Genomic DNA, 19,134 nt, shown 5'->3' with positions numbered 1-19,134 from the left:
TTCCAAGCAAGGATGGTGAATGACCTGGAGGTGAACTTCCAGGTGGTGGTTTTCCCAGTATCTGCTGCCCTTGTCCTTCTAGATGGTAGTGGTTATGGGTTTGGAATGTGCTGTCTAAGGAGCCTTGGTGAATTCCTGCAGTGCATCTTGTAGATGGTACACACGGCTACTACTGTGCGCAGGTGGAGGAAGGGAGTGAATGTTTGTGGAAATGATGCCAATCAAGCGGGCTGCTTTGACCTGGATGGCATTGAGCTTCTTGAGTGTTGTTGGAGCTGCACTCATCCAGGCAAGTGGAGGCTATTCCATCATGCTCCTGACTTGTGCCTTGTAGAGGTGGACCAGCTGATGAACTAATTTTTAAAATCACATTGCAAATCATAAATTGATGTAAATGTTTGTACTGAACTATTGATATTGAGTAAGGTATTGATCTAGCTGTTTACTTCATACAGAAACTGTTTGAAAATGATCAAAACCAATTTACATCACGAGTTTTCAAGCTTCAAAGAAAAAGATGTTCCAATGTTACTACAACCTCAAAGTTAACCAAATTTCCAGTATTTTACTTACCAAATACTTGTATTCTGAAAGTACTTTCTTCACGGTTTTTCAGTTTTGTCCCATAGTAGTCAATGTGTATTTCATAATTCCCAGTGTCACTGTCATGTACATCATTCAACATCACAAAAGTGCTGTTGAATCCAACTCGGTGTTTATACAGTGGGTGGACGATGTGCAGCTTCTCCGGATTAATAGATTTCCATGTAAAAATCTTAAAGGACACTGGAAATTTCAATCTGAATGTTACGTCATACTGATCAGTGCCTTCGTGCTTTATCGGGAAGAGGACCTGTTCTCCTGCACGGGCGTTAATGATGATGCCAGATCTGGCGATTAATGATTCTCCACATACCACCAAAATATGAAATACTGGAAAACACAAACATGGATTGTACACGTCATTATTTTATTGCTGGTCTAAGAATTATAAAATGTATTGACTCAAGATGGGTGAGGGTAAGGGCATATATATACTCGCAAACTATTTGGCGTCTGGTGCGGTTCCCGTTTTTGGCCTTGCCCGCTATTCACCGGCTTCGTTACACTTGAGCGCGAATGTAACGAGGCCGGAAGATCACGCCCTCTGTCTTTCTATTCAGCACTTATATTCTTCAGGCTTAGCTGAGTGGATACATTCTTATGGGTAGGGAGGTTACACTGCTTGCGAGGTCAATGTTACATCTACATTTCCGAATTACTTAGTAATATTTTTTCTTGTGTCATGAAAACATTTTTTCTGTCAAACAATGATTTTTTAACCTACCCTCTGGAAATACAAATTGAACTTTTAAAAACAGACACTTTTAAAAGCAGACTAAAGTATGGCTTGTGTTCGCAGCCAAGGATGGCTATCCAAATTGCATTACTGTACATTTTACATTGCACCCAGTGGTGGTGGTGGGGAGGCAGAGGCACAGTTCTGCAGTGACATTGTCACTGGCCTAGAAATCTAGAGGCCCAGGATAAAGCTCTGGGACTGGGGCTCGAATACCACCGCAGCAGATCGTGAAATTCGAATTCAATAAAAATCTGAAGCGAAAAGTCTAATGGTGACTGATTTGTTATATTGTAGGTGTAACATAAGCAGCTTCCCTGTGGTGCACTTAACAAAGGAAGGTTCAGACGTGGAGATAACTTCAACACGTTTATTAAACTATTTACACTTCTATTACTCGGGTTCGACACCTCTGCTAATCCTACTATAGCTACCCAGACTGACTAACCAGTTGCTGCAATCCACATGGTGGGTGTAATATTGAATCAACCCTGTGTCTCTACTCACTGACTGTCTCCACTAGAAAGAGGCAGATCGTGTGTGTGGTGTCCTTTATATATGGGTTGGTGTAATGCCCCCACTATGGTCGTGTCACCTCCATGTGTATCGTGAATGTCCATTGGTCGTGTCCTATCTAACTGATCTATTGGTTGAGTGTGTGTGTGTGTGATGTCTCTTGTGCTCCCTCTAGTGTCTAGCTAGCCTACATGCATTTACATTGATGCACATCACCACATCCCCCCTTTTTTATATGTTCCATATTTTCTGTACACTTTAAGAAAATTGAACAAAGAACAGGTAGATAAGGTAAGGTACATACAAGTCATGGGAACAGTGATTAAACAATAAGTCCAAATCATTCGTGTGAGTCCAAAAACCATCAATCATCAAGGTCAAATGTCTCTCTTGGTTATGAATGCCATCAACTTCCCTGTGCCACAGGAACCAAGAAGTGGTCAAATCACTTTGCTGTTTGATTTGGAGTTCCTTTCTTTTTTCGATGTTTGTGTTGTGATGGTGCTGTCGAATAGCATCTTGTAGCTGATAAGGTGTTGACGTTGAAGAGGTACCATCAACAGTATCATTCGAGGTCATGGATGTGCCATATGTTGAAGTTGGATAAGACTGTACATACTGGTTCTGGCCACATGCTGTGCTGGAAGGGTGATCCTGCTGCGAACCGTTGAAGCTTGTCGAATTGGAAACAGAATTGCTGCTCGCATAAATACTAGGTGATGGTGTGAAACTAGAACTTTGCATCTGATAGGAATATGCCATCTGGCCAGGCTGGGGAGCAGCAAATCCTGGGCTGTAACTAAGGCATCCAGTCTGTAGTGCAGATTGCGCTTGCGGTAGTCCTCCTTCGGTCTTGATTCCATTAGTGGGCAATCCATAGTGCTGGCCTGTTTGAGAATATGCTGCATAGACTGCTGGCTGCTGCTTGCCTGAATACTGGGTTTGTCCATCATTAGCTGTCATTGGCTGCACTGCTGGTGTGGATAAAATGTGTGGATATTGCTGTGGCGAATATTGGTGTATTCCTCTTGGACTGTAGCCGCTGCTTGTTATTACTGACCCAGTGTAATTGGTAAGTGATCCAGCGTTGTGGCATCTGCTGTCACCCTGAGCGTGCCATCACTGAGGTTGCGGCACTCCCTGTCTGGAGTAAAGTCCGGCTTACGTGAATCAGAATCTGCGTTTGGTTGCTCCCCATCTGGAGTCTGGTCTGTTTTAACTGAGTCAGTGTTGGTTTGTTGATGCTCCCCGTCCAGAGTCTTAGCAGATTTACTGGAGTCAGCTGAGATTTCTTGAAGCTGCACGTCTGGAGTCGGAACATGCAAGAATGCATTGACTTGAGGAGAGGTTCGAGCGAATGAGGGTGTAAGTATCATGGTGTCACCGGAGTCACCAGTGGTCTCACACTGATCGTCGAGTGCCTCTGTACACACTAGCTGAGGTCTGTCACTTTGCACATCTTGCATGGGAAGTGGGATGCTGTTGTCACTCGTCTCACATACCGTGGGTAGAGCCTCAGTAGCTGCTTGTTGTTCACTTGGGTTGGGTAAATTGTCAGAGTCTTCATCTGGTGATGCAAGCAATGTGGGTGGACTGTCAGTGTCTTGCTGTTGTCCTTCATTTGGGCTTGGACTGTCATCGTCGCTTTGTTCTTCACTGGAGCATGATAGGCTGTCATGGTCGTCCTGCTGTGCACTGGAGCGTGGTAGACTGTCATAGTCTTCTTGCTGTTTACTTGAGCATGGCAGACTTGCATCATCTGCCGCTAGTTGGTCAGAGGAGGTTGCTAGACCCTCATGGTCTTGTTCCTGCAAGGACTGCGCGTCGGAGTCTTGCATTACTTCTATCGTGGAGGCTGTCCATGAGCTCGCTGCGGAGGCTTGTGACACTGGAGTCACGTCTTGTGTGTGCAAGGACTGCGCTCTGGAGTCTTGCTTTTCTTCTATCATGGAGTCTGTCCATGAGCTCGCTGTGGAGGCTTGTGACACTGGAGTCACTTCTTGTTCATGCAAGGACTGTGGTGTGGAGTCTTGCGTGATTTCTTTCGTAGAGTCGGGAACCCTGAGCGGTGTGTGGACCACGCTCTGTGTGGCAGCAGGCTGCTCTCTGTGGGCTTGTACTACTCTCTGTCTCTTGGTTTCAGGCCGCAGCATAATCCCGCACTCACGAGTCGGGATGTCGCATATGCTGGGCTGAAGATCCTCAAATCCGAAGAATGAATCCGCGTCTGCGTCGGATTCAGTACGGGGGTCGCCAATGTGCAACACGTCTAGTTGCGGTTCGGATTTCGTACTGGGGTAGCCTCCCAAGGAGAAAGGTTCATCTGAGTCGTTGACTTCTAGGACCATATCATCACTGTTTGCGTCGGAGCCGGCATTGGGCTCACGAGGTCCAGAGAAAATGTAAAGGTCGGTATCGAAGTATTCAAGGTCGGAATCTTCGGTTTGGGCGTAGGTAACTGCTTGTTGCAGGGTTCTTCAGAGATTAATTTCATTTCCTGTTTCAATTTGAGGCATTGTGCTGTCATTCCAGGTAAAGGAGGAAGGTTTCTTACTGCTTTGAAAGATTTTTTCTTTGATTTGGGACATTTCCCCTTTAAATGGGCATAGTCCGGGGCCTCTGACATCATGATGCATGTGACATCATACGTAGGAAGTGTTTGCACATGCGCAAATCGCTATTCCTGTACCGGGGGCCATTTTCGTGATTGTGCATGCGCGGCGTCTCGCAACTGCACAAGTGCAGTCCCTTTAGAAAGATGGCCGCCGATCAAAATTGTTCTCTGCTCTGGGATCTCAGCCTCGTGGTGAGTACTGGTGCTTCTCTTACCTTTTCTTGCAGGTTGGAGTGTGTTTTCCTTCCAGTATTTGCCGAATTTGTCCAGGACTGCCTGGAAGTCGCTCCTGTTTTGCCCCTTGGAGAACTTGAATTTTTAAACAATTTCTTCTGCTCTGGCACCGGCAATGGTGAGGAGAAGCTCTGTCTTTTCAGCATCGGCCACTTCTTCTTGTTCGGATACCACCAGGAAGATTTCAAACATTTGCCGGAATACCCGGCAGTTTTCGCGGAGATCGCCGTGGCACTGGAGCTGCTGCGGAACCCGGATCTCGAACAGCTTGCCTGGGTTTTGTTGCTGGTTGTCACTGTACGCTGAGGTATGGCTATCTGGATTGAAACAGTTCAGTCCTGGTACCATGATTTGTTATGTTGTAGGTGTAGCATAAGCGGCTTCCTTGTGGTGCACTTGACAAAGGAAGGTTCAGACGTGGAGATAACTTCAACACGTTTATTAAACTATTTACACTTCTATTACTCGGGTTCGACACTATTGCTAATCCTACTATAGCTACCCAGACTGACTAACCAGTTGCTGCAATCCACGTGGTGGGTGTAATATTGAATCAACCCTGTGTCTCTACTCACTGACTGTCTCCACTGGAAAGAGGCAGATCATGTGTGTGGTGTCCTTTATATCTGGGTTGGTGTAATGCCCCCCTGTGGTCGTGTCACCTCCGTGTGTATCGTGAATGTCCATTGGTCGTGTCCTATCTAACTGATCTATTGGTTGAGTGTGTGTGTGATGTTTCTGGTGCTCCCTCTAGTGTCTAGCTAGCCTACATGCATTTACATTGATGCACATCACCACAGTGACCATGAAACAATTGCCATAAAACCCATCTGGTTCACTAATATCCTTTAGGAAGGAAATCTAGGGCAGCACGGTGGCGCAAGTGGTTAGCACGGTTGCCTCATGGCGCCGAGGTCCCAGGTTTGATCCCGGCTCTGGGTCACTGTCCGTGTGGAGTCTGCACATTCTCTCCGTGTTTGCGTGGCTTTGGCCCCCACAACCCAAAAAAGATGTCCATCGTAGGTTGATTGGTCACGCTAAATTGCCGCTTAATTGGAAAAATGAATTGGATACTCTAAATTTTCAATAAAAGAAGGAAGGAAATCTGACATCCTTACCTATTCTGGCCTATGTGGTTGACCATGAAATGGCCTAGAAAGCCGAGCAAAACTAGGGTCAATGGGATTTTTGTGTCACCAGCAAATGTAGCAACCATACCATGAGTCCCTTCACCCAAATAATTTCTGTAAATTGTAAAGAGTTGATGTCCCAGCACTAAAGTCTGTGGCACACCATACATCACATTATGTGGACCAGAAAATTACCCATTTATACCTCTGTTTCTTGTTAGGTCGCCACTCTTCTATCCATGCCAATATGTTACCTCCTAAACCAGGAGCTGTTATTTTCTGCAACAACATTTGACGAGGCACTAAGTACAGTTTATTCACTGGTTCTTCTTTAGCCACAGCACCTGTTACTTCTTCAAAGAACTCCGCTAAGTTGGTTAAACAGGATTTCTCTTTGTGTGTTTAAGCTTCTGCTTTCTCTGCAGTATAATAATGTAATAATAATAATAATCTTTATTGTCACAAGTAGGCTTACTTCAACACTACAATGAAGTTACTGTGAAAAGCCCCTAGTCGCCACATTCCGGCGCCTGTTGGGGTACATGGAGGGAGAATTCAGAACGTCCAAATTACCTAACAGCGTGTCTTTCGGGACTTGAGGGAGGACACTGGAGCACCCGGAGGACACCCACGCAGACACAGGGAGAACGTGCAGACTCTGCACAGACAGTGACCCAAGCCGAGAATCGAATCTGGGACCCTATTGCTGTGAAGTAACAGTGCTTACCACTGTGCTACCGTGCTGCCCATGTAAAAGGGCAAGTAGCTGAAATGTTCACAAGAGAAGACCTTAGTGGGGTTCCTCGTTCCTCCCTCTCTCTCTCCAACCAGCCTGCTTGTTTTTGAACCCTTTTTGCCCGAGCTCATTCTGATTGCCTGAGATCACCATGGTCACCCATGATGCCCTTCTGCAAATAGAGACATGTTGAAGGAAATTAACCCCACATTACCGTCTCCAGTCAAATCAGCTCGCTATACCCTTACATTACATTCACAAGGGAACCATTAAGAACAAAAAATTAATCTTGAAGCCAACCAAGTCATCAAACACCATAAACTGTATATCCCCTTTATTAATCTGGACTCTTAATTTGATTAATTTGTCCTTCCCCATTCTGTAATCTATTTGTGAACTTGTGTAACTTCAAGTGTATGTAAATGCAGAAAATTTGGAGTGCATTTTATTGTTTTATTTATACTGGGTTAACTAAAATAAAGCTGATAACTTTCTTTGTGAAACTCTAAAAAGCCTGCTTGACTGGGCCTTTCCAGATCACAGCACACAAACAATGAAATGCTCGATGAATTGTCAAGTACATCCTATTCGGAAAAACCTTGCTACTGTTAAACTAGGAGTGGGAAAAGGGTGGAGCATTCAATCCCTTCTCCCTGATCTTAACACCTGTATACACAAGGATCGGAGGCCATCATTAACATGTATTACCTGAGGAAAGTTTGAAGATGTGAACATGAAATGAATCTGAAAATTTCATTGTCTATACTGCACCAAATTTCCCTTTTCTTTTCTTCTTCAAGAAGGCTGGCTGACCCTAAAAGAGAGGAAAAACTATTCTGAAAAGGCAATATGCTTAGCAGACTATTTAAGCAGGCATCAGTTACCTTTAAAAAAATTAATTTATGGGATGTGGGTGTCGCTGGTTAGGCCAGCATTTATTGCCCACCCCTAGTTGCCCTTCAGAAGGTGGTAGTGAGCTGCCTTCTTGAACCAATGTAATCCCTGAGATGTAGGTACACCCACAGTGCTGTTAGGGAAGGAGTTCCAGGATTTTGACCAAGCGACAGTGAAGGAATGGTGATATTGTTCCAAGTCAGGGGTGGTGAGTGACTTTGAGGGGACCCCCCCCCCCCAGGTGATGGGGTTCCCAGGTATCTGCTGCCTTGTTCTTCTAGATGGTACTGGTCGTGGGGTTGGAAAGTGCTGTCTAAGGAATCTCGGCAAGTTCCTGCAGTGCATCTTGTAGATGGTACACACGGCTGCCACTGTTTGTTGGTGGTGGAAGGATTGAATGTTTCTGGAAGGGATAGCAATCAAGCTATCGGTCACAAGGTGGGACAATAAGTGGCAATGAGGAAATAAGAACCGTACAAATTTAATAGATAAGTTAAGTGAGCGGGCCGGGCCAAAATGTGGCAGATGGATTTTAACTTGGACAAGTGTGAGATCATCCATTTTAGTTGGAAATATAGAAAGGCAACGTATGATTGAAATGGTGAGAAATTTCGGGATTTAGAGATGTGGAGAAACAACTTCTCCTAAAGGACTATGAATCTGTGGAATTCGCTACCCTAGAGTGCGGTGGATGCTGTGACAATGAATACATTTAACGAGGAGTTAGACATATTTTAAATTAATAATGGGTTGAAGGGTTACATAGAACGGGCAAGACAGTGGAGTTGAGGCCATGATGAGATCAGCCATGATCGTATTGAACGGTGGAGCAGGCTCGAGAGGCTAAATTGCCTACTCCTGCCCCAAGTTCTTATGTTCTTAGCTTCTAAGAAAGAACTATTCTGTCTAATTCCACCTTCTAGCTCTTGGTCCGTAACTCTGTAGGTAACAGCACCTCAAGCACAAATCCGGTGTTCTTGATTAATAAGGAGATCAGGGGTAATGGGGAGAAGGCAGGAGAAAGGGGATGAGGAACATATAATCCATGATTGAATGGTGGAGCAGACTCGATGGGCCGAATGTCCTAATTCTGCTCCTATATCTTATGGTCTTACAGTCTCTTTGGCTGCTGTATCCTGGATGGTGTCGAGCTTCTTGAGGGTTGCTGGAGCTGCACTCATCCAGGCCAGTGGAGAGCATTCTATTACACTCCTGACTTGTGACTTGGATACGGGAGACAGGCTTTGGGGGGAGTCAGGAGGTGAATTACTCACCGTAGGATTCCGAGCCTTTCACCTGCTCTGGTAGCCACAGTATTAATATGGCTAGTCCAGTTCAGTTTCTGATCAATGGTAACGCCAAAGATGTCGATTACAGGGGTAATGCCATTAAATGAAATGGGGCGCTGGTTAGATCCTCTCTTGTGGGAGATAGTCATTATCTGGCACTTGTTTTTTTAAAACATTTTTATTCAAGGCCTTTCAACAAAATATCAAAAGAACAACCAAAGAACATCAGAAGAACATAGCATCAACCCAACGAATAATCCAACCCTCCAACCCTCCTGACACCGACCCCCAACCACGTCCCGCCTTCCCCATTTTAATTCCCTTACCCCCCCTCCCTCGAAAGCCACCCCGCCCTCCGCTCACTGACCCCTCAATCCTCCTTGCAGAAGTCAATGAACCGTTTCCACCTCCGGGTCCACCCTATTACAGACCCCCCGCCGAGTGAACCTGATCTTCTCCAACCTCAGGAATTCTGCCAGGTCGCTCACCCACACCCTGCCTTCGGCGGCTTCGAGTCCCTCCAACAAAACAAAATCCGTCTCCGGGCTATCAGGGCGGCAAAGGCCAATGCATCAGCCTCTCTCCCTCCCCTTTCATTCCCGGTCTTCCAGCAGCACCCCCCCCCCAACAATTCTCGAGCGGCTGTAACAAAAAACCCGAGTCCCGCCGGCGCCATTCTAACCTGCTTTCAGCCAGCGGGACCTCGGTGTGGAAGGGTCTGGACGCAGCCTGTGGGAGGAGGGAGGAGGGGGATTGACCCCGGGGGGCTCCGTTGTGGCCTGGCCCGCGATCGGGGCCCACCGATCGGCGGGCTGGTCTCTCGGGCTAGGGGCCTCCACTCTTCCGCGCCAGCCTCCTTTAGCCTTATGCCATGTTGCGTCGGGGTCGGCGTGGAGAAGGGAGACACTGCGCATGCGTGCGTTGGCGGCGGTGTCACTGCTCATGCGCGGACCCCACGCGCCCAGTTGACGCCAGGATCAGCAGCTGGAGTGGCATGGGTCGCTCCAGTCCCGTGCTGGCCCCCTGTAGGGGCCAGAATTTCTGATCCTGAGGCCGTGTTGACGCCGTCGACTGAGCCTCAGGATCAAAGAATCCTGCCCAGCATTTTCTTTGCTCTTCACAGCAGAAGCTGCTTTTACTGCTTTCTTCATGTCCCCTGAAGAACAGCTGCCCATTTTCCTGTGTCAAGGTACGAGCACTGTCATTTGATATTCTGTATGATTTTGTTTGGGTTTCTTTCCTTATGACAACCAGATCACATGGGTCTGTCTTCAGCCAGAGTCTGACTATGAGCATCAGGCTTCTATCCAGAATATTCTGTTTCACCTTAACTTAAAGGAGACATTTTTAAACACTGACACTGTGGAGTCCAGGTGGGATGTCCTGTTCCCCCGAGGGTTGAGGACTGTCAACCACAAGGCAGCCAGTGCTGCCTGGGATGAGGTGGCGGCAGCTGTGAGCTCGGGGAGTATGACCAGGAAGAAGGTCACTGACCTACGCTGGGAAGCATGATGAGTAGACACCAACATCTCCCCCTGCCCCCCAAGGAAGCATACACTCCCTATGTGACCCCCAAACCTCCCTCTACCCCCCCTCCCATTCAGACCCCCCCACCCCAACCTTCCCTTCACACCCCCTGTCCCACCACTTGAACCATGCATGTGGCTAATGATACCCTCTCTCTGCCTCCGCAGGAGAAGCTCTCCCACAATCATTGGGAGAGGGGCCGAGACTGGCGGATGGTTGCTGGACATAAGAATCCTCACCTCCTTTGAGGAGCGTTCCCTGGAGGTGAATGACTGGGGTGGCCAAGGACAGGGCGGTCACCCACGCGGAGGCTGGCGGAAGCCGCAGAGGTGAGAAACCACCAGTCTCTGGCCGGGGGACCTGTCAAACGTTATTAGTGATTGCCTTACTGACCGACCCATCCCTCCCACTGACCACATGTCTAACGTCTCACAGGTCCTCCAGCCAGCGGCGCCAGCCCATCCCGGGCAGCCCCCTCTCCTGCCACACACAAGACCACCTCGGAGCTTGGAGGAGAGCTCCGAGGATGCAACCGTTATAGCTGGGGCACAGCTGTCATCCCTACCCTCCACCAGCACAGATACACACACCTCGGTGGGAAACTTTAGTGGATAGGCTTTGGGGGCACAATTGGTGAGCACCTCACTGCTGCTGATGTACATCAGGTGGAGGCAGGACCCCCCAAGTGTGACAGCAGCCGGAGGGCTGCTGGATCCCAGGACCCAGCTGGGTCCCAGCCTGATGCTGAGCCTCTGGAAGTGGGTTATCCGGAGCTGATGGAGAAGATAAGGAGTGACCGGGATATTCAGAGAGAGATGTCAGTGTCACTCCAGCAGATCCATAGACGCTTGGAGGAGTCCCAGAGATTACGGGCACTAGGGATATCACTGGCAATGCGTGGCACCGAGGCCAGCACTGCTAGGGTGGCGATCTCAGTGGAGAGCATGGTGCACGACGTCGGCATCATGAGTGTGTGGTAGTCACCACTGTTTATATATATATTGCACATATGAGAAGTAATACGGCAAGGCTCCTGTACTACAGGTACGGGGGTCGATCCCTGCCTGGTGGCTCTGCCAAGTAGGCGGAGTATAAATGTGTGTGCTCACCGAGCTGCAGCTATTTCGGCTGTAGCTGTAGGAAGCAACACATCTCTGTGTAATAAAGCCTCGATTACTCTCTACTCTCGTCTCGTCGTAATTGATGGTGCATCAATTTATTATGCAGAGATTTTACAGCGTTGGACCTACGCATCAAGCCTGATCGCCTGCAGCTGCACCCTCAAGCAGACAGCGCCAAGTCGGCCTTCCTCCACTGGCTAGCTTGCTTTGAAGCTTACATCGGATCAGCGACAGAACCACCCTCAGAGGCACAGAAACTCCAGATCCTGTGCACACGGTTGAACTCCGATTTTTTTCCTCTTATCCGGGACGCGCCCAACTACACTGAGGCCATGGCTCTTCTGAAAGAGAACTACATCCGATCAACACACTCTACGCCAGGCTACGTGGCAACAACTCCCCGATGAGTCATTGGAAGATTTTTGGCGTACTCTGCCCGCCCTGGCGAGGAACTGCGGTTGTCAGGCAGTTTCGGCCGTTGAACATTCCGAACTCCTAATCAGGGACGCTTTTGTTACGGGCAGAGGGTCGGCGTACATCCGCCAGCGCCTCTTAGAAGGGGGTACGCTCGACCTCACGGCGATCAAGAAACTCGCGACCTCGCTAACAGTAGCCTCCCGTAATGTACAAGGGTACGCCCCCGACCGCACGGCACCCCTCTCCTGGACATCGTGGACCCCACCAGCGACTGCCCCCAGCCAACCCCGATACGGTAAGGCACTGCTCCCTCGTGGTACACCCCATTACCCAATGAATCTCCCTGGTCTCCGTATCCCACTCCGTGGAGATCCGGGGGTATTGCACCACCTCCCTCACCGTCCAGGGCGTAGAGTTCAGCAACTTCCGGCTCTATGTCCTCCCCGACCTCTGCATGCCTTGTTACTTGGCCTAGACTTCCAGTGCAACCTCCAAAGTCTAACTCTGAAATTCGGCGGGCCCCTACCACCCCTTACTGTATGCGGCCTCACGACCCTTAAGGTCAACCCACCTTCCCTGTTTGCAAACCTCACCCCGGATTGTAAACCCGTCGCCATCAGGAGCAGATGGTACAGCACCCAGGTCAGGACCTTCATCAGGTCGGAGGTCCAGCGGCTGCTTCGGGAAGGCATCATCGAGGCCGGCAACAGCCCCAGGAGAGCCCAAGTGGTAGTTGTAAAGACTGGGGAGAAACACAGGATGGTCATTGACTACAGTCAGACCATCAATCGGTACACGCAGCTCGGCGCGTACCCCCTCCCAGGCATATCTGATATGGTCAATCAGATTGCACAGCACCGGGTCTTCTCGACAGTGGACCTGAAATCTGCCTACCACCAGCTCCCCATCCGCAAGGCGGACCGCCATTACACGGTGTTCGAAGCAGACCGCCGCCTTTACCATTTCCTTAGGGTACCCTTCGGCGACAGTAATGGGGTCGCGGTCTTCCAACGTAAGATGGACCGAATGGTTGACCGGTACGGTCTTCGGGCCACCTTCCCGTACCTGGATAGCGTCACCATCTGCGGCCACGACCAGCAGAACCATGCCGCTAACCTTTCCAAATTTCTCCACACCGCCAAACTCCTGAACCTAACGTATAACAAGGAGAAGTGCGTGTTCAGCAGCAACCGCTTAGCCATCCTTGGCTATGTGGTGCAAAATGGAGTTCTAAGGGCCCGACCCCGACCGCATGTGCCCCCTCATAGTACTCCCCCTTCACCACTGCCCCATGGCCCTCAAACGTTGCCTGGGGTTCTTCTCATACTACGCCCAGTGGGTCCCTAACTATGCGGACAAGGCCCGCCCACTCATTCACTCCACAGTTTTCCCCCTGACGACCGAGGCTCACCAGGCCTTCAACCGTATCAAGGCCGACATTGCGAAGGCCGCGATGCGCGCGGTCGACGAGACCTTCCTCTTTCAAGTCGAGAGCAATGCATCAGGCGTCGCTCTGGCCGCCACTCTCAACCAGGCAGGCAGACCCGTGGCATTCTTTTCCCGCACCCTCCATGCCTCTGAAATTCGGCACTCCTCCATCGAGAAGGAGGCACAAGCCACCGTTGAAGCTGTGCGGCATTGGAGGCATTACCTGGCCGGCAGGAGATTCACTCTCCTCACTGACCAACGGTCGGTTGCCTTCATGTTCAATAAGACACAGCGGGGCAAGATCAAAAATGATAAAATCTTGAGGTGGAGGATCGAGTTCTCCACCTACAATTACGAGATATTGTATCACCCCGGTAAGCTCAACGAGCCCCCCGATGCCCTATTCCGAGGCACATGTGCCAGCGCACAAGTGGACCGACTCGGGGCCCTACACGATGTTCTCTGTCACCCAGGGGTCACCCGTTTCTTTCACTTCATAAAGGCCCGCAACCTGCCCTACTCCATTGAGGAGGTCAGGGCTATCACCAGAGACTGCCAGGTCTGCGCGGAGTGCAAACCGCCCTTCTACCGGCCAGACCGGGCACACCTGGTGAAGGCCTCCCGTCCCTTTGAACGCCTCAGCATGGATTTCAAAGGGCCCCTCCCCTCCTCCGACTGAAACACGTACTTCCTTAACGTGGTCGACGAATACTCCAGATTCCCCTTCACCGTCCCATGCCCCAATATGACGTCTGCCACCGTCATCAAGGCCCTCAATACCATCTTCACTCTGTTCGGTTTCCCCGCTTATGTCCACAGCGATCGGGGATCCTCCTTTATGAGTGATGAGCTGCCTCAATTCCTGCTCAGCAAGGGCATTGCCTCGAGCAGGATTACAACCCCTTGGGAAACGGGCAGGTGGCGAGGGAGAACGGGACGGTCTGGAAGGCCGTCCTGCTGGCCCTACGGTTTAAGGGTCTCCCGGTCTCCCACTGGCAGGAGGTCCTCCCTGATGCCCTTCACTCCATCCGATCGCTACTTTGCACGACGACTAATGCAACCCTCCATGAACGTCTCCTTGGCTTCTCTAGGAAGTCCACCTCCGGGGTTTCGCTCCCAACGTGGCTGGCAGCTCCAGGACCCGTTCTCCTGCGCAAGCACGTGCGGCTCCACAAGGTGGACCCGTTGGTCGAGAGGGTACAGCTACTCCATGTGGGCGTACCCCGACGGCCGCCAAGACACAGTCTCCCTCAGGGACCTGGCACCAGCTGGGTCCCCACCCCCCCCCTCAACTGCCCCGGCGCCACCCATCCCCCCCCCCAGCGCATCTTACCACAGCCCCCGCTCCAGGATGATCCGTCCTCCCATTGGTTCTACCCGGGGATGAAGATGAGGACTACACGCTCCCGGAGTCACCAGAGACCAAGCCGGCGCCTGCATCACCACCGGGACTGCGGCGCTCACAACGGAGGATCAAGGCACCCGACCGGCTAAATTTGTGAACTTTTCCCAAACTGTACACCTTAAAAATGTTCACATGCATGTAAACAGCTTTTCCACCCCCCCCCCGCTGGACTCTTTTTTAGCAGGAGGTGAATGTGGTAGTCATCACTGTTTGTATATATTGCACATATGAGAAGTAATACGGTAAGGCCCCTGTACTACAGGTACGGGGGTAGATCCCTGCCTGCTGGCTCCGCCCAGTAGGCGGAGTGTAAATGTGTGTGCTCACCGAGCTATAGCCATTTCAGCAGCAGCTGTAGGAGGCAACACATCTCTGCGTAATAAAGCCCCGATTACTCTCTACTCGTCTCGTCGTAATTGAAAGTGCATCAGAGTGAAGGTATTCAAGGCGTTGCACAGTCAGTGACAGCCATAGTTGAGGGTCTCGGCAGAGTGTCTGACTCACTGTGGGGTATGACCCAGTACCAGGCCGAACTTGATGAGGTTCTGCAGGACATGTCCCGCTCTCAGATGGGAATCGCCGAGGCGCTGCAGAGCATGTCAAATTCATTGAGGAGCATCGGCACTGAGGGCGTCGACATGATGGTGCGGATCATGGGGAACGACCAGGGCTGGCAGAGCCAGATGATGCAGGGCACTTCCACGACAGCCAAACCAGCGCTGCACCTGTACCGATTCAGTTACTGTTAAGGGGCTAGCACCGGCGCCACGTGGAACACAATCGAATTCCAATCAGAAACGGTGCATGATTCGGCGGTTGACACTCAGGAGGCTAACAAGCTGCAGCTGCAGATACACACTTCACTCCCTACACACACCATCTCAGTCAGCAAAATGGCAGCAAGACGCGCGGCCCCACGTTTCGCAGGCGCAGAGCCTGAGACCCTCCTGGACGCTGTGGAGGAGAGGTGGCTGTCCCAGTACCCTAGCCCGGGAAGGAGGCTTCCAGCCACTGCCATTCGCTGTGCCTGGGTGGCAGAGGCTGTGAGCGCCGTGGGCAACACCGTCCGGACCAGCCAGCAGTGCCAAATAAAACTGCACAACCTCCTCAGGGCAGCCAGGGTGAGTAGGCACACTGTGCCCCTGGCACCATCCCCCATCCCACACACCCATAACCCCACCACCCCCCACCAGGAGGGCGGCCGAACCCCCACCCTGCACCACATGCCGGCACCCATACTGGCTGCCATGGCCGGATGCCTTGGCCACAGAGGACACTAGCTACCCACCTCCTGGACTGCGTGTGTTGGATCGTCTAACACGGTCGTTTTATGTTTGCCTCACCCTCAGCTGAAGGCTGCCCACAACCGCCGGGAGTGGGAGAGGGACCGCCGGACTGGTAGCCCCTCACCATGGCAGAGTCGAGGGCCCTGGACGTGATTGGCGGCCCAGATAAAAAGGAGATCGCCGGGTGGAGTTCGGCCACGGGCGTGGAAGTGAGGCCCCGCTTAGTTGCGGTTCCACATAACACATGTTTCAATCCCACCCCTAACACCACCCCCACACCCCCCTCACCCTCACCTCATACCACCCTCACCCTACACCTCCCCCACCCTCACCACCCCCTGGCCCGCGGTCTAATCATGCATCTTGCAAGAGCTGCTGGAGAGGGGTGAGCCCTTCTGGTGTCCCCTGCCCCCAGCCAGTGCTAAAGAGGGAGCCCCCACCTCATGAGCCCAGCAGCGATGGGAGCAGCTTGGAAGGCAGCCTACTGCCCGAGACACAGGACACTCCGGAGCTCGAGACGGAGGATGGCACTGACTTTCCGCCACAGCTGTTTCCAACCTCACCTCGGTAGGGGCATTTTAATGACGAGGCTCCTGGGACACTCTCTGGTGCTCATCTCACAGCTGATCTGGTACATCAGGTGGAGGTAGGAACGCCCGGCAGGAAGGACGGTCAGAGGGCGGGCTGACTCCAGGAATTAGCTGCCTTCCAGACGGGTTTCGGGCTTCTGGAACAAGAGTCTCATCGATCATGGTGATGCAGTCACAGAGCCAGGGACTAAATGAGGGGTTGGCAGTGAGCATCCAACACCTGCAGGTGTAGTTGGAGGAGTCCAATCATGTGCAGCAGCAGGCAATGCGTGCCACCCAGGCCGACACCACAAGGGTAGCGTCTGTGGTGGAGGCATTGGGAGTGACGGTTTTGGCAATAGCTCAGCATGCCCAAGGCTAGGTGCATTCTGTGCAGGCGCTGGCTGCGGCTCGTCTCACAGGCAACCATGTCTCCCAGCCACCTTGAAATCACAGCGGCACTCCTTTTTAAAAAAATATATATATTTATTCAAATTTTTCAACAAATTTTCAACAAAACCGCCCCCCCCACCCCCCAACAAGAAGAAAGAAACAAAAACACAACAATCAGAGATTATACATTGGATTTCCCCCATGTACAATAACCCCCCATATAACATTTAAAAACACAAATAGGGAAAAAAAACACCTTCACCCAAACGCCACCCCAAAAGAACACCCCCCCCCCCCCCCCTCTCCCTCTCCCCCCCCACCCTTGGGCTGCTGCTGCTGCTGGCCTCCTCCTAACGCTCCACGAGATAGTCCAGGAACGGTTGCCACCGCCTGAGGATCCCTTCCACAGACCCTTCGCAAGGCAAACTTTATCCTCTCCAGCTTGATGAACCCTGCCATGTCATTTATCCAGGCTTCCACACTAGGGGGCTTCGCATCTTTCCATAGTAGCAAAATCCTCCGCTGGGCTACCAGGGATGCAAAGGCCAGAATACCGGCCTCTTTCGCCTCCTGCACTCCCGGCTCGTCCGATAATGCTAATCCCCAGCTCAGCTTGACCCGGGCGTTCACCACCTTAGAAATAGTCCTCGCAAAACTCCTCCAAAACCCATCCAGCGCCGGGCACGACCAGAACATATGGACGTGGTTTGCCGGGCTCCCCGAGCACCTCCCACATCTGCCCTCCAACCCAAAGAACCTACTCAACCTCGCCCCTGTCATATACGCTCTGTGAGTAACTTTGAACTGTATTAGGCTGAGCCTGGCACAAGAGGAGGAAGAATTAACCCTATTCAGGGCATCAGCCCACAGACCCTCATCTATCTCCTCCCCAAGCTCATCCTCCCACTTGCCCTTTAAGTCCTCCACCGAGGCCTCCTCCTCTTCCTTCAGCTCCTGATATATTGCCGACACCTTGCCCTCTCCAACCCATACACCCTAAATCACCGTGTCCTGAATCCCACGTGCCGGAAGCAGCAGGAATTCCCTCACCTGCCGCCTCACAAACGCCCTCACTTGCATGTACCTGAAAGCGTTTCCCGGGGCACAGCGGCACTCCTGAGCATGGCCCACGACCTGTGCTCCATGGCCATGAGCATGCTGACCCTGGTCGAGACCAGAGGGAGCCTCCAGGACTGGAGTGTCAGGTAGTTGGGGAGCCACAGGGGTTAGCTCCCCTTGCACCCCCACCCCATGGAGTAAGGGCTGGTTTAGCACACTGGGCTAAATCGCTGACTTTTAAAGCAGACCAAGGCAGGCCAGCAGCACGGTTCAATTCCTGTACCAGCCTCCCCGAACCAACGCCGGAATGTGGCGACTAAGGGCTTTTCACAGTAACTTCATTGAAGCCTACTCGTGACAGTAAGTGATTTTCATTTCATTTCATTTCATTAGGCTAAGCATTACAGTTTAATCAATTCTTCAGTGATCCTGCGCTTCCCGGTCCAACGTTCAACTATTTCTCAAAAATGAATTTTACCAAAAGTACTTACATTTTTATAATGTCCTTCGGCCTGTGTGAAAGTTCTTCAGTTAGTGAATTACTTCTAAAGTCTAGTCGCTCCTGTTGTAGCTGCACAAACACTGAAATGTCAAAAAGCAGAAACTATTTTTCTGGGAGTGGTTCTTCTTCCCACTCATGTAATAACACACTGTCTGGAATTCCTAAATTGCCTCCTCTGGCTCCATGTTCACCCTTTACCTGGCACATTTTGGAAATTGGATCAGTTTGTTTTTCTACCTCCCAGTCATTTCTGTAAATCAGCAAGAGCCGTGGTCCCATCGCTGAGCCCATAGGTACTACCTCTGGGACTCTTTGTATCCCCTCCACCCAACGCCCCCCCCCCAACTCCCCCTCCCCCATCACTCTGACATTGCTCTTCTAATGAGCACTCATTCTTTCCCAACCTTCAGTCAGTTTCTCGGGATTCCACAGGTATAACCTATACCTCTCTTTGAATTTCATTAATTTTCTTTATTTGGAACTTTGTCAAAAATAACCTTTTAGAAGTTGAGATGTATCGTATGATTGGGTTTACCACAATCCATTAGACTGTCATACTCAAGGAATTCAAGGGCATTAGGTAGACAGATGTAACCACTGTGTTCTGCCCATTCTGATCGGGGCACGCCAAGTGAACAGTGGGAAAGGCCAAAATCGAGATTTGTGTCAGGCACA

General features: G+C 50.9%; 1 protein-coding gene across 1 annotated transcript in view; it reads right to left on the bottom strand.

The window, feature by feature from the left end:
- The window catches only part of LOC140389337 (hepatic and glial cell adhesion molecule-like), a 30,925-nt gene extending 12,423 nt beyond the window's left edge, over window positions 1-18,502 (bottom strand). Inside the window, exons 1-3 of the mRNA XM_072473504.1 lie at window positions 18,449-18,502; window positions 7,278-7,383; window positions 574-933 (exon numbers count right to left, since the gene is read on the bottom strand). Of these exons, the coding sequence (XP_072329605.1) occupies window positions 574-933; window positions 7,278-7,326 (409 nt within the window). The 5' untranslated portion in view covers window positions 7,327-7,383; window positions 18,449-18,502. The remainder of the gene's footprint in view (window positions 1-573; window positions 934-7,277; window positions 7,384-18,448) is intronic.
- Window positions 18,503-19,134: the final 632 nt, after the last annotated feature.

The sequence above is a fragment of the Scyliorhinus torazame genome, chromosome 14, assembly GCF_047496885.1.
Source record: "Scyliorhinus torazame isolate Kashiwa2021f chromosome 14, sScyTor2.1, whole genome shotgun sequence".
In the NCBI taxonomy this organism is placed as follows: Eukaryota; Metazoa; Chordata; class Chondrichthyes; order Carcharhiniformes; family Scyliorhinidae; genus Scyliorhinus; species Scyliorhinus torazame.
This window is presented reverse-complemented; position numbering and strand designations above follow the sequence as displayed.